The 14,523-nt window shown below is 34.5% G+C and overlaps 1 protein-coding gene across 1 annotated transcript in view; it reads left to right on the top strand.

Moving 5' to 3' along the window:
* Nucleotides 1–14,523, top strand: part of LRP1B (LDL receptor related protein 1B) — a 1,837,374-nt gene that overhangs the window by 843,215 nt on the left and 979,636 nt on the right. The window contains exon 5 of the mRNA XM_049097407.1: nucleotides 2,005–2,133. Coding sequence (XP_048953364.1) covers nucleotides 2,005–2,133 — 129 coding nt within the window. The remainder of the gene's footprint in view (nucleotides 1–2,004; nucleotides 2,134–14,523) is intronic.

Raw genomic sequence — 14,523 nt, 5'->3', positions numbered from 1 at the left:
AGGAGAATCATTTCTGCCATTAGGGGCTGGATTTTACCAAATGCGAGATTTAATTTCTTTCATAATCACTGTAAACTTAGCTTCAAAAACTATTCTTTTTATCTCCAAAGCAACTTACTTCAAGCAAACTATCCACGAATGCAAGCTGTTATATGAAGCCAAAGAATTCTGAGAAAAGTGCAAATTAATGCCATACAAATGCACAGTTTCCCAATTTAAATGGCCCCTTAACTACTCAGGAATATTTTTGCTTTTCCTTAGTAAACTCTTTTCTTAGCTCAGTGTTCAGAGGGTGGGCTGAGTTCCCACCCTTGAATCATGTGTCTAGTCTTTCCTGTGTGGAGCCCCCATCCTGGCATTATCCCACCCTTAGTCACCTCATTGCCATAGACTAAGGTACATTCCAGAGGGGCTCCTAAATAACAAAAGACACTCCTATTGTTAAGAAAATTGCAAGAGCTTTAGGAATTCTGTGCTAGAAACTGAAGATAAAGACCAAATACATATTTTTATTATACCACTTATTCTTATTTTAGTATAGCACCATTCATTGCCATCTATCCAGTCATCACATGTCTCTTCGGGCTCTTAAACATTTCACTCCATTCTCTCTTCTCCATCTCCCCTACCACTGACTTAGTTCAAAATATAATGGGATTAAAATACAATTTTTGTGAATTTAGCACATAATTATTTTTCCAGGATCTCTTCTCTACATGCACCAATCCATTTTTATTTGTGTTTATTTAGTTTTAAAATATAAAGTTGATTATATAGCTCATCCTTAATGCTTTCCCAATGCCTGTATATAATGTACAACCCTTTACTTTAGCATAAAAATAACTTCATTATCTGTCTCCATAACTGCTTTCCAGTGCCATCTCTTAATCCTTCCCCTTATCTGCCCTTATTCCACTTGACCCCTTATACTTCTTTCAAATCCCTACTATGTCATCTCAGTATCATGTCACATGCTTTTTAACTGGAATGCCCCTTTCCATCTTATCCCTTCTTATTGAATCTGAGAAAATCTAAATTATCCTTTAAATCCAAGTCAGGATGTAGCCTTCACTTAATATTCTCCCTCTAATTCCAAGCAGGTTGACTTCTCTGAGTTTCTATCATAACTATAGTGTGCCTCTATTATAAGGCAATGCATAGAATTAAAATTATACTTCCTTAGACTTGTTTGACTTAGAGATAGGAACCATGTTTTATCAATTTTTTGTTTCTTCAGGGATTAGTAAAGTACATGGTACACAGGACAAACTAAATATACATTTGTCCAAGTTATTACCTGACATATTTTTTTATTTGCCTTGTTGGCTAAGAAGCATTAAGTATTTGCTGTTTATAGAGATTTGAATGAGATGCAGGAAGGAAGAGTATAAGGACAGGGGGCATGTAAGAGAAGAAGTAGGACCATAGATATTAAAATAAAATTTAAGATGAAATGTTTCCTTTCAACAAGTGCTTAATAGTTTCCTCTTTTTGATCAAGTGAAGGCTCGAAACTCTTAATATGTTTATTGAAAACCATGTTATCAGGCTAATTCTTTGCAAAAATAATTTAAAAAGTCATCAACACTAGAACTATTCAACAGATATTCTTTGGAGTGCATTTTATGTTTTTGCAAAAATATCCAAGGGCTTCTAGCCTTCATACTATCTTTTAAAACAAAAGATTAAATCTTTTTATAATAAAAGATTTAAAATAAAATATTAGATATCTTTTAAAATAAAATAAAAGATCTAAATATTAGATATTATCTTTTAAAATGAAAGATTTAAAATAAAAGATTAGATACGGTCTTGTATCTCTGTACTATCAAAGCAACATTGAATTTTGGCTTTCAGTTAGTGTAGTTTTGAAAAGACTTATTGGACTTGTGTTTTTCTTTCTGAAATTCTATTTCCAAAATTTGAAAAAAACAAAGTTTCTTCAAGGAGAAAAAAAATGCCCAACAATAAATCTACTTAGAAGTGATGCTCATTTTCTTTGTAGATCACGATGAATGTGCTATTTATGGTGCATGCAGCCAGACCTGCATAAATACACATGGATCCTATGCCTGCAGTTGTGTGGAAGGCTACATAATGCAGCCAGACAACAGATCTTGCAAAGCCAAAAATGGTAAGTTACCTCTTTTTTATTTTTTTGTCCTTCTAGAATTTCTTACTTCCTTTTTGCAGTTCCTTTTCACTGGAAATCTAGTACAGTAATATGCACTTGGAAGAAATAGATTTTTTTCTTCATTTTAACTCAATGATCCATACCTAAAAATCCAGAGCAGTTATTTCAGTTGTCACCAATCAATACAAAACTCCTTCCACTACAGGAAGTTTCTAGTTTGAAAAATCTGTTCAAAAGAAATGGATTAATTGAATTATCCATCTCTCTCGTGGACTATGCAATAGATTCCTAACTGGTTTCTTTGAGATCTTGCTTTCCCACCAAAATCACACTCAACATGAAAAATGATCTACTAAAATATAAACCAAATCATGTCATTCTCTTGCTTAAAATCTCCCAATTACTTTCACTCCTCTTCAGAATAAAATCCAAACTTCTCACAAGACGTGTAAGGACCTAATGTTCTGATCATTTATCTTTCCCATCTCACTGATTGCTACTCTCTTTGTTCATCACACATCAACTTTGTGCTTCTTCAACTACATTGCTCTTATCTTGAAGTCTTTCCTTGCTGTTTTGTTTGCCTGCAGTGCTTTTCCTTATGATATTCACATTCTTACCATTCAAGTCTTAGCTAACTCAACTTTCAGAATGACCTTCACTCACCATTCTGCTTAATAGTATATACCCTATCTATTGCTCTTATTTCCCAATTTTATTTATGCGTTTCTACTCAATCACTAGATGATTTTTCATTTTAATTTTCTTTATATCCCTACCATTTGAAATGAACTCATAAATATTTGCTTATCATCTGATTTCTCCAGAATAATGAAGTGTTATGAGAGTATTAGAACTTGTTAGTTTTGATTACTGTTATTTACTGAGTTCCAATCATATCCTGGAACACATAGGTACTCAATGAATATTCGTCAAAGCAAGGAAGGTAGGAGGGAAGGAAGGAAACAAGGAAAGAAAAGAAAAAGAAGGAAGAACTTCTCTTTTTGGTTAAAATTACTAATATCAACACTCCACTTTGAGTAAAATTTTTTAGTAAATTTTTTTTTTAGTAAATTCAAGTGTTTGAATTTCATGTTTCAAAACTGTTCCTTTTACCTGTCCCTGAGAATAAAGCCTATAGTTTCTACACAGCATTCAACCTACAGCAAATATTGATGATTTGTGAATGAAATAGCATTGAGATGTGCTAGTAACAATAGGATAATGCTAATTTTTCTGTGGGCTGGATTAAGAATAATACAAGGAAATTCACATCCTATTCTATCTAGCTTCTGACTTTACTCAAATCTGGTTTCAAAAAAAAATCTGGTTTCATTTGATGAATGTTCAAATTATGATGTTTTGATAAATTAATGAATGTCCCCACCCCTTTTTTAAAGATTTTATTTATTCACAAAAGACACAGAGAAAGGCAGAGACACAGGTAGAGGGAGAAGCAAGCTCCATGAAGGGAACCTAACATGGGACTCCATCCCAGGTCCCCAGGATCACGCCCTGGGCTGAAGGCAGCGCTAAACTGCTGAGCCACTCAGGCTGCCCCCCACCCTCTTTTGTTAGCGATTAGAAAATTAAGCATGGATGGGATTCTCTTTTCCGAAGCCAGATTGAGCAAAACATTGGATTTTCTCAGTAAACTGCCATAGCCATCTCCCTTTAGAGCTTAACCTCATCCTATACTTTTAACAATTTCCCTGAGATAGTGTGTTCAACTATTTACAAATCATGTATGTATACCAAAGTAGAAAGAACTTCTTTTACTTCTTGGTTTACTTCTTTAAATTACTGACTTGGATTATAGAGCCCTATTTATGTTTCAGGGGCAATCCTTGAGAAAAATTAAGTCAGGTTGCCTGTTCTTTTTCTCTACTACTGAGAGTTCTGATTTAAAATATTGATGGGCTAAATAAGTAGAAGGCTTGTTCTTTGCTGTTTATATTGATCCACACAATATTGCTGTGGCTATACAGGGACAGTGTAATGTGATAAACCCTATACAATGGTACTTCCTCTCTTTCTACACAGAGAAAGTATCTGCCAATAACAGAATGTAACCAGAGAGGGATGGTACATGATAATGTAATACTGCATCAAGGAGATTTAATGACTCTAGAATTGATAATGGAACATGTGGGACACCTGGGCGGCTCAGCGGTTGAGTGTCTGCCTTCAGCTCAGGGCATGATCCCAGGATCCAGGGTCAAGTCCCATATCAGGGTCCCTGAGAGAACCTTACTTCTCCCTCTGCCTATGTCTCTTCCTCTCTCTCTCTGTGTTTCTCATGAATAAATAAATAAATCTTTTTTAAAAAAGATAATGGAACATATAAAAGCCTCCACCTCTTGGTCACTGGCTTGATGACAGTATTGGTCTACAGAGTTTAAAAAATACGGTTTTTATGGAAATGTTCCTAGGCTTTGTAGTTTTAGAAAAATGAGTTGCTAGTAATATAGTAATGGCACAAGTCTAGAACATATACTGACTAATTCTAAAGGTCACATAGATATTTGAACCAATGTATTCATACAAATTCGAAAGGAAAACTATCAGCTTTGCTTTAACTTTCTCAAATTGATAACAAATAAACCAGAGGATATTTTGGATTGGTTATATGTAAAATGTTACTTAACACATCAACCTTACATCTTGTGGCAATTTTTTCATACTTTGGTGTTGCCATAAGTGATGGGTGCTAGGAAAATGTTTTAAATTCAATCACATTTATCTTAAAATTTTGTCAGTCCTCCTTTCCATTACCTGGCTGCTTAGATTGGCCCCTCTTTTTTCTTCCTCTACAATCGAACCCTACTGGACTCTAGAACCTAACTTTTTCTCCAAGTCAAGCCAGACTTCCAGGCATCTTAGAAGTTGGGAGCATCGAAAACTATGGGACGTTCAAATGGGCTGGCCCAGAACAGTGGATGTGTATAAAAGATTGATAGGCTTTAGAAAAACAGATAAAAAAAAAAAAAAAGGAATATCAAACTCAAAGGATACAATGGGAATCTAGAACTAGACTCAGGTGGGTTCTGCAAAGGCCTTACAAGAAGATTGATGAGGAAATAGAAAGGTTCTTAGGAGAAATAGCCTTTTATGTGAAGGCAGAGAGCCAGTCAATTGGCCTGGAAGCTGCTTGTAAATTTCAGCACAGAGTGATATTGTGGTCACTCCCCAATTGTTCACCCTAAAACTTGCCTTGGGATCTTATTTTCAGTATAATAACTGATAGTAATTAGGTAAATTAATTGATTAGGTAAGTTCATTGATTATCCCTCCTTTGTAACATAATTCTGAATCCAAGTAAAATTCACAAGGCTTAAGAGTACCTTTAAGAAATAATTCTGATAAGGGGGAGGGGATTTTCAACACTGTGGCAGGTGGGGGGAAGGAATTAATGTTAGGCAGGAGGCCTTTCATTCTTGTTAATTCATACAATGCAGACAAACTCTTCTTTTCTAGCCTTTGTAAGATTGACCTGACTACTGAAATGTAGAATCAATCATTCAGGGTTGGGAGGAACTCAAAGGTAATCTAGTCCAGTTATCATTTGATATCAAAATAAATAATTTTGAAATGGAAGAAAATTTACAATGTACATTTAAAAATAATTTTAATGAGTACTAGATCATACTGTATAAGAGGATACATACTGGAATATGAATGTCATATTGGAGTGTTCATAACTGGAATGGGACACACATTAAAAGCTAGTGATTTTTTAATTAAACATTAGGGTTTGTCATTTGAAAAAATGTTTTAAAAATAATCATTAGAATATCTATATGTACCAGTAGAACTTCCTGTATATTCTTTATACTTTTTTTAGATTAGAGTTCTAAAGAGTTGTCATATCTTAAAATGAAGTTTTTTTTAATTTAATTTGTCTTCTTTTAATTGATTTAGACCAATTTTGATGTAGAAATATCTATTAAATGTATGCACCCAGAGCTAACAGTGGGCTTTTGCAGAACCTGTAAAAATGAAAGTAATGGCCAAGAATGTCTAACTTACAAACTGTTGCCAGTTTTAATCCCGATAAATTCAGGCTCATTGGACTGTACTTTTCAGTCTCCTAACTACTTGCTGAAGGCAGGCACTTAACCCAGTTTACAATTCTGCAGGACCAGTAGGACTCTACTGATTGGACTAAAGCAGTCCTAGGATAAAGAGCACTAAATAATTACATGCTCATCAGTGTAGAGGCACTGCAGTAAGTGGCACCATGAGAGAGAGTGTGTACCTCTTTGCCACGTAGCAACTATAGTAGTGAGAAAAGGGAGCCCATTAAATAACTTTAGGATTCTATTACAGTTTATACTGTGCTATTCACTGATTGGAATGATGGGGAGACCATTTAGGCAATGGTGTTAGAAATACAAATCATAATCCCTGTAATCGGTAGAAGCACAACCCTAGACAATGCTAGGGAGAATTTTCATACCACTCACTGTTATCTTTGCTGTAATTCTTAAAAAGAAAGAGAGAAAGGAAACAAAATACAATGTCCTATGGCTCCTACATGTAACCTCCAACTCTATTATTATCTAATGTATATTTTAAAGTTTTCTTTTAGAGGGCAGAGGAACCATTCATGGTTTTCTGCCAGGAGGGGTTCTGATGGTAGGGAGAATAGGCAGATGCCTGTACAGAGAAGGAAGAGTTCTTTGTTTAGAGTATCAGAGTCTCCAAAGCCCCTCGAAATGCTTGGAATTCAGTTATTACAGTATAATTGCCTCCCTCTTTTTCTTTCTTTGTTTAAAAAAGCACTCTATATTAAAATGTGAGTATTCTTAGAATAGGTGACACAGTAAGTCTTAGTAACCTTGATAATTTATGAGACTAGTGGATCAGATCTGTTTCAGTATACCATCTGGCTAAGAATGGCTTCCTGCAGAATGAAAGGTGATTATGTCTTGACATATGAAGATTCACCATTCATAGTTTTTACTATTTTTAGGGAGTCCAAAGGTATAGTTTCTGAACAATTTGTCATTTTATTGAGACATAACTGAGAATGGCATTTGATGACATGATGGTATATGAGACTTTGGGGTAGGAGTGAGCTTAATGGGCCATAACCATAGTAACCCAGATTTGTTGTTCTTTACTCAGACAACTATGCATGGAGGAAATTATAGACACTATGGCAAATAGTAAATGGCAGAGAAGTAGCTCAGTGTCTAGAACAGAGTATGGAGTATGTGCTTGGTGAATTTATTTTTTTTTATTTTTTATTTTTTTTTATTTTTATTTATTTTTTTTTTTGGTGCTTTAAGCAATTTTGTGAACATTCAAGAAGCAGAATTAGGGGACTGGGATTTTGAGTATTAATAAAATAAATGTGAAAGGCTGGAAGAGATTTAAAAAAACAGTGAAGTATTTTACTAGTTTTATCCTGTTATTCAGGGCTCATGATACCTTTGCCGTAGTATTGGCATAATCTCCACAAATGTGACCTCTCCCCCAAGGCCTTCCTCAGATAAACATGTAAACCTAGTGTGCTTACTATGCAGATATAGTTGCAGCACAAGCTATTGTGCCTGCAGTTGAGCAGTATTGTCTAAGTCTCTGGCCTAGAAAAACACTAAAACTTCACAGGGTGCCTTTGAAAACCTAGCCCTGGCCATTGAATATATTTCTCTAATTCCTGGACTCTTCATAACCTACATCTTTTCTGGCTCTTTACTTAGTTGGAAATCACATTCCATGACAGAACAAGACGATGATTTCTGAAAGAATTTCCATTACTCAAATATCACACTTTTTTTCCACCCAGACACTATTAATGAGTATGCTGTGTTAAGATCTTAAAGTACTCATGAATATTCTATGTGTGTTTTTCTGTTTTGTTTTTGTTTTTTTTAATTTATTATTATTATTTTTTACTAGAGGGCATTACTGTCACAGTCTAGTACCTTTCTTGACATCTTAAACAGAAAATGTAACCGTCGTGTCTTATGTGTCATGACACCTTTGATTTATCGAGAGTTTAGGAAACTATCAGACACAGAAAAAAAATGCATGTCTTCCATTTGCTTTACTAGTTAACATCATAGCTGCAATCTTGCTAAGGACTGCTTTGTATGGGTTTAAAGAATCATAGGGCCACATTTATGGGCTCTAGATTTGACAATTGATAAAATTTATTTTTATAACTGTATTTATTTATACCTATACAACATAGGTATAAATTTCTATCCTACTATTTTATTTTTTGTAGAATAGCTATGGAACTATTAATTAAATTCTCAATTTAGAATAAGTGATGGGTCGTACATGCTCTCCAATTAACTCTCTTTTTTTTGTCTCAAAACTGGATGTATAATGAAAATAGAAAACAAATGAGGCACATTTAAATTCATAAAAATTACAAGTTGCTTAATTTTAAGATGAGGCCAGGATGTACATATGTATGTAACTCCTCTATTACTTTGTTTGGGAAAAGTAGAAGTATATAGCTATTAAAATCCTCAGGGAAATAATAAAGCCGAGAAAAAGAGAATATTTTGTCCTTTCTAATAAGAAAAAAAAAAAATTGGAGTGCCTTCAAGGCATCCCCTGCATCAATAGCAATCAACAAAGAAACAACCACAGTTAGGGAATAACCTCTCAGGCACTCCTCCCCTAGAGTCCATACTAGTCCTTGACTTTGAGGACTGATATCCTGCCTATTCTCCTGAGTCAAGCCTTTTAGAGTTATTTTAGTCCTGAGAAAAGAAAATTCATAGTATTGGTTGCATCTTTTGAATGTGTGTGACCATTTCTTCTTAGCACGAGGACTCACAGAGCCTCCATCTGAGCTTTCCCTGACAGATAACACTTGCCAAATTATTAGATAAATTATATTTTAATAATCTTTAGAAGTTTAGAACAACATACCATCCAATTTCAAACAATATATCTAGTAAAGTAGCTCGAAGTTTGGTATAAAATCACTATAGAGTACTTAGAACTTATTTGTCTTTTTACAAGCAAAGCAGAAAATCCGTGTCTTAACTCTAGGTTGTATGTTTATATCCTTTGGCAACCCTGTCAGAAAACAGTGAAATACTGTTTTATAAGGGCTTTTTCCTTCCCTGCCTCCAGATAATGAATTTTCATATATCTACCTACTTTCTCCTTATTCTAACATTATGATTTTTATTTCATATTTACTTGAGAAAATAGAAGTAACCAAAAGAGTACTTTCTTACTCTGAACTTTATTAAACCTACCAATCTGTCTGAATCTAGAACTAAATGTTCCATCTTTGTCTCACTTGAATGGAAAAATACACTGCACTCTCATCTAAGGCCAATCCTTTTAATTGTGTATCAATTCCATCTTCTCTCGTCTATTCAAGGATTAGCCTTGTGTAATTGCCTGATCTATTCCTTGAATCATCAGTATTTTGACTTCTGATGGATGATTTCCATAAGTCTACAAGCTTGTTGTCTTTACAAACAAAAACAACAAAAGACAAAACAACTTTCCTTAAACTGATATTCCTCTTCAGCTACCCCTCCATTTTTCATTTCCCTGCATAGAGAAACTCACAAACTCACAGAAAGGATTTTCTACTTTCTCTACTTCCTCTCCTTCTGTTTTGAACCCACTTTACTTGGTCTTACATTCTTATGAGTCACTTACACCTCTACTGTCAGGGTTACCAGTGACGACCTGTTGCCTAATTACTCAGTTATCAATTCTTAGCACACAATTGATCCTTGTCTCCTCCTTGAATACTTTCTTTTTTAGAGTAGTACATTTTAGAGTTTTCCTTAGCTGACTAGGAATTTTTTTTTCTGTTTATTTTGCTGCATTATCCTCATTATTTTTGACGTGACCTCCTTCAGTTCTTTGGACAGCTCTTCCTTTATTGATTTCCTAAGTACTCTCATACTGTATCACAGCTTTAAAAATAGAGCCTCTTCCATGGTTTTATAAAACATCTAGAGACTGAGGCTCGTAAATTTTCATCATCAGCCCTGACTTCTCTGTTGAGCACCAAACTCATTTGAATGTTAAAATCCAATTCAATATCTCATCTGAAAATTTAACAGGAATAACAAACATTTTGTGTCGCAAAGTCTTGATTCTCTCCTCAGACAGTAGTATATGTCACCCTCCACCCAGTTGTTCAAGCCAAAAGATTGGAGTCATCCTTGACTCCATTATTTCTTTTTTTTTTTTAATTTTTTTTTTTTTTATTTATGATAGTCACACACAGAGAGAGAGAGAGAGAGAGAGAGAGAGAGGGAGGCAGAGACACAGGCGGAGGGAGAAGCAGGCTCCATGCACCGGGAGCCCGATGTGGGATTCGATCCCGGGTCTCCAGGATCGCGCCCTGGGCCAAAGGCAGGAGCTAAACCGCTGTGCCACCCAGAGATCCCAACTCCATTATTTCTCTCAAACTGTTTGTTTCAAACTTTTAAGAGCATTCTGAATTGGACTACTCTCTTTAAGAAGCAGCCTGCATCCCATTTACTATCAATGCTTTATCTTTCTTCATAGAATTTATTAGTGCAAACAATATTAAATTGTGTTTGTTTGCTTGTTGTCTGCTTTGTTCACTAAAATGTAGGCTCTCTGAAAACAGGGATTTTATAGTTTTGTTAACTGCTGCATCCCTAGCATCTAGAGCAGTACCTGGCATAAGCTAGCCATGTTCAGAAAGATATTTGTTAAATGAATAGACATGCAAATAACTAAAACAGTCTTTTCTTTTTCGGGGACGAATTAAATGTGGCTTTTTTTTTTTTAATAGACTCAACCTTTAAAACAAGAACTATTTATGAATAGGAGTTATTTAAATGCAATTTTAAAATGATCCAATATATATTATGTTTTCAAGTCAATGATTAACAATTTATAACTTAGAAGGACATGTGTAGATTGAGAAAACAACAACAACAACGTGTCTCTAGGGACGCCTGGGTAGCTCAGCGGTTGAGCCTCGCCTTTGGGCCAGGGCGTGTTCCTGGAGTCCTGGGATCAAGTCCTACATCAGGTTCCCTCCATGGAGCCTGCTTCTCTCTCTGCCTATGTCTCTGCCTCCCTCTCTCTCTCTGTATCTCTCTCTGTGTCTCATGAATAAATAAATAAATAAATAAATAAATAAATAAATAAATAAATCTTAAAAAAAGTGTTTCTATAGCTAAAGTAGTTCTTATTTCCTATAATTAGAAAGATGATGAAGAGATTTAAAAGTAGCCACCTCTCAGTAACTTATGTTAATTGACATCCCTGGACCATCTGCTACTTCTAATATTAATGTAATAACCTAAAATTTGAATAAATTATCCTTTGAGCATTTGAAATTTACTGATATAACCCTTTAGTTATCAATTTCTTTCACTTCCCTGATTGAAAAATAACTGTTATTTATCTCATTTTACTTATTGAAACTAGAATACACTATCATTCTTAAGTGTGAAAATTCAGTGAAATACCTTTAGAAACATTAGAGACTCCCTGTTCAAGCATTTTTCCATGTGTCATTCATTTATTGAATGCTGAACATGTGCCAAGTAAAACCTTCCATATAATAGGAGAAATACTTCCTTGCTCTGATAGACTGGTTCTATAAGAAACAAAGAAATTGTGAGAGCTGGTCATTTGCAAAATGAAATGCTTTTTTGTGTGCATGGTGCAATATTATTGACTTTAATTGTTTTTGTAAAATTATCCTTATTCCTCAGAAACAGAATATCTCATTGCTTTTCAATCACCACCTTTCAAATCAAAATATATTCTAAATGAAGATACTTGCATTTCAGTAATAAAGTGTAAATAAAAAAAAAGTTAAAACTGTTTAGAAGTCTATCGTTAATGCAGGTGGATAAGTAGGTTACCTGATGAATTTTTATAATGCCAAAGATAAGATTACAAAACATGACACTATGCTAATAATATGCCAACACTAAATTCATCATCATCTCTTAGAACTGACTCTACTTTCTTTCCTGTTTCTTTTAATAACACTTATTTTCCTCATCACCCAACTCTAAAATCTCTGCATAGTCTGGACTCCATATCCCTCCTTGTCTATAAAATTTAGAACTTCTACTTCATTACAAGAATCCATCTCTACTGAGGAAGTCAAAACCACCTATTTTAGGTTTTTATTAGCTATTTTCAAAGAAATTAAAATAGCATTTCTATATCAGTAATCCAGATATCCAATGCCAATGTCCCACAATTTTTTTTAATTTGCATTGCCTTCTTCACAATTAAAAATAAGATTAAATAACAGTGTATATTCATACAATGTAGAACCTAATATGTTCTGAGTATTGTCTGGGGCTTACATTTCTTCTGATGATGTCAGCTTCCAATAGGAATGTTAGCACACATGGCCATTCTTTCTTTTTGCACTGCATCAATCTAAACAGGAACAAAGCTACCTTTTCCTTCCCCCTAACTCCTTTCCAACGTCACTCCAGAGTGCTACCACCAATGCAATATGTATACAAGACTTTTACATATTTATTACCTTACTGTTGGATAGAATTATACTGTAACACTTAAAAAAAAAAGATTTTATTTATTTATTTATTTATTTATTTATTTATTTATTTGAGAGACAGACAGACAGAAAGACCATACTAGTGGGGGTGGAGCAGAAGGAGAAGCAGACTCCCCACTGAGCAGGGAGCCCAACTGGGGCTTGACGCCAGAACCCTGTGATCATGACCTGAGCTGGAGGCAGGTGCTTTACTAACTGAGCCACCCAGGCACCCCAGAATTATACTATACTACTTTAAAAGTAAAAGTGAAAATAATGTAAAAAGTTTAGTGGGAAATCCACCCATTATATTCTACTCACCCATATAGTATTCTAAGAATCATTTCTAGCTTTGATCTTAAAGCACAGTTTTGATCACATTATACTTTCTAAAATGTACACTGGTTTCTCATTACCCAAATTAAAAATAAGTTTATCATCTTGATGTTCAATGACCTGTTTTTACCGTCTTTCCTCAAAATACTTTCTCACCTATTGTAAGCTCTGTTTGAATCCAGTTCTTTTCACTAAGCGGCAATGAGATCTTAAGCAAGTTGCTTAAATTCTATGTAACTTCATTTTCTTATCTATAAAATGTGGTTAATATTAGCACCTGATTAATAGATATGTTGTGAATAAACTAATAAATACAAAGCATGCATTATAGTAGCTGACTCCTAAGATATACTCAAAAGGGCTAGCTATGTTACTGTCATTATGAAGTATTTCACCATTCATACATACTCTACCATCCAGAAAACTGAAAACTGAGATCACTAACTTTCCAACATATTCTAGTTTTTCCAATATCTATGCTTTCATTGAAACCACTTGTTCCACCTGCATTTGCATCCCTACATTTCAATATCTGTTCCTCCGTTAAGGCAAAGCTGAGATAAAATGCCATTACCATTAAGGAACTTTTGACACTATTAAACAGATAATTCTTATTCTATTTGTGTTGCTGTAACAAAATATCACAGTCTGGGTGGCTTATGAACAATAAAAATTTAGTTCTCAGAGTTCCAGTGTCTAGGAGTCTGAGATCAGGATGCCAGGATGGTCTGGTGAGGACTACTGGGTCAAAGACCTACTGTATTCTTACATGGTGAAAGGGGCTAAGCATCTCTGTGGAGACTCCTTTAAAAGGTATTAATCCCATTCATGAAGGCTACACCTTCATGACTTAAGTCTCTCTCAAAGGCCTCCCCCTTTAATACCATCACTTTTGGGGGTTAGGATTTCAACATATGAATTTGGGGGGACATGAACATTCAGACCATAACAAGATACAGCTAACCATTCTTTGAAACACAATCCACTATCTATCTTTTATAAAAGGTGTCAAACTTGACTTAAAAAATATAGACCTTTGTATATACATCTTAATCTTTCAGCTAGATTATATTTTTCTTGAAGGCATATGTTTTACTGATCTCCTTCAGATTCTAGTTGGATACCTTCAACCTATAAATACTAAATAATAAAATAAACATACAATAAACAAAGCATTTTCATACAAATAATAGTTTAGCATAAATACGTTGTGACAGTAAAAGTAGTGCTAAGATAAATTATAGCAGAGTTATAGCAATATGCATTTTTTTACTTAGCTCAATACTTATTTTTTTAAAAGATTTTATTTATTTATTCATGAGGGACACAGAGAGAGAGGCAGAGACATGGCAGAGGGAGAAGCAGGCTCCCCACAGGGAACCCAATGTTGGACTTGATACTGGATTCCAGGATCCCTCCCTGAGCTGAAGGCAGATGCTCAACTGCTGAGCAGTTTTTTTTTTTTTTTACATTTTTTTTATACATTGTCTTACTCTGACTCTTCATTTTATATATTTTACATCTGAGTCATTATTTAACTCTTATCCAGT

Source organism: Canis lupus, chromosome 19, assembly GCF_003254725.2.
Source record: "Canis lupus dingo isolate Sandy chromosome 19, ASM325472v2, whole genome shotgun sequence".
NCBI classification, from domain to species: Eukaryota; Metazoa; Chordata; class Mammalia; order Carnivora; family Canidae; genus Canis; species Canis lupus.
The sequence above is the reverse complement of the archived record's forward strand: the minus strand, read 5'-3'. Positions and strand labels throughout refer to the sequence as shown.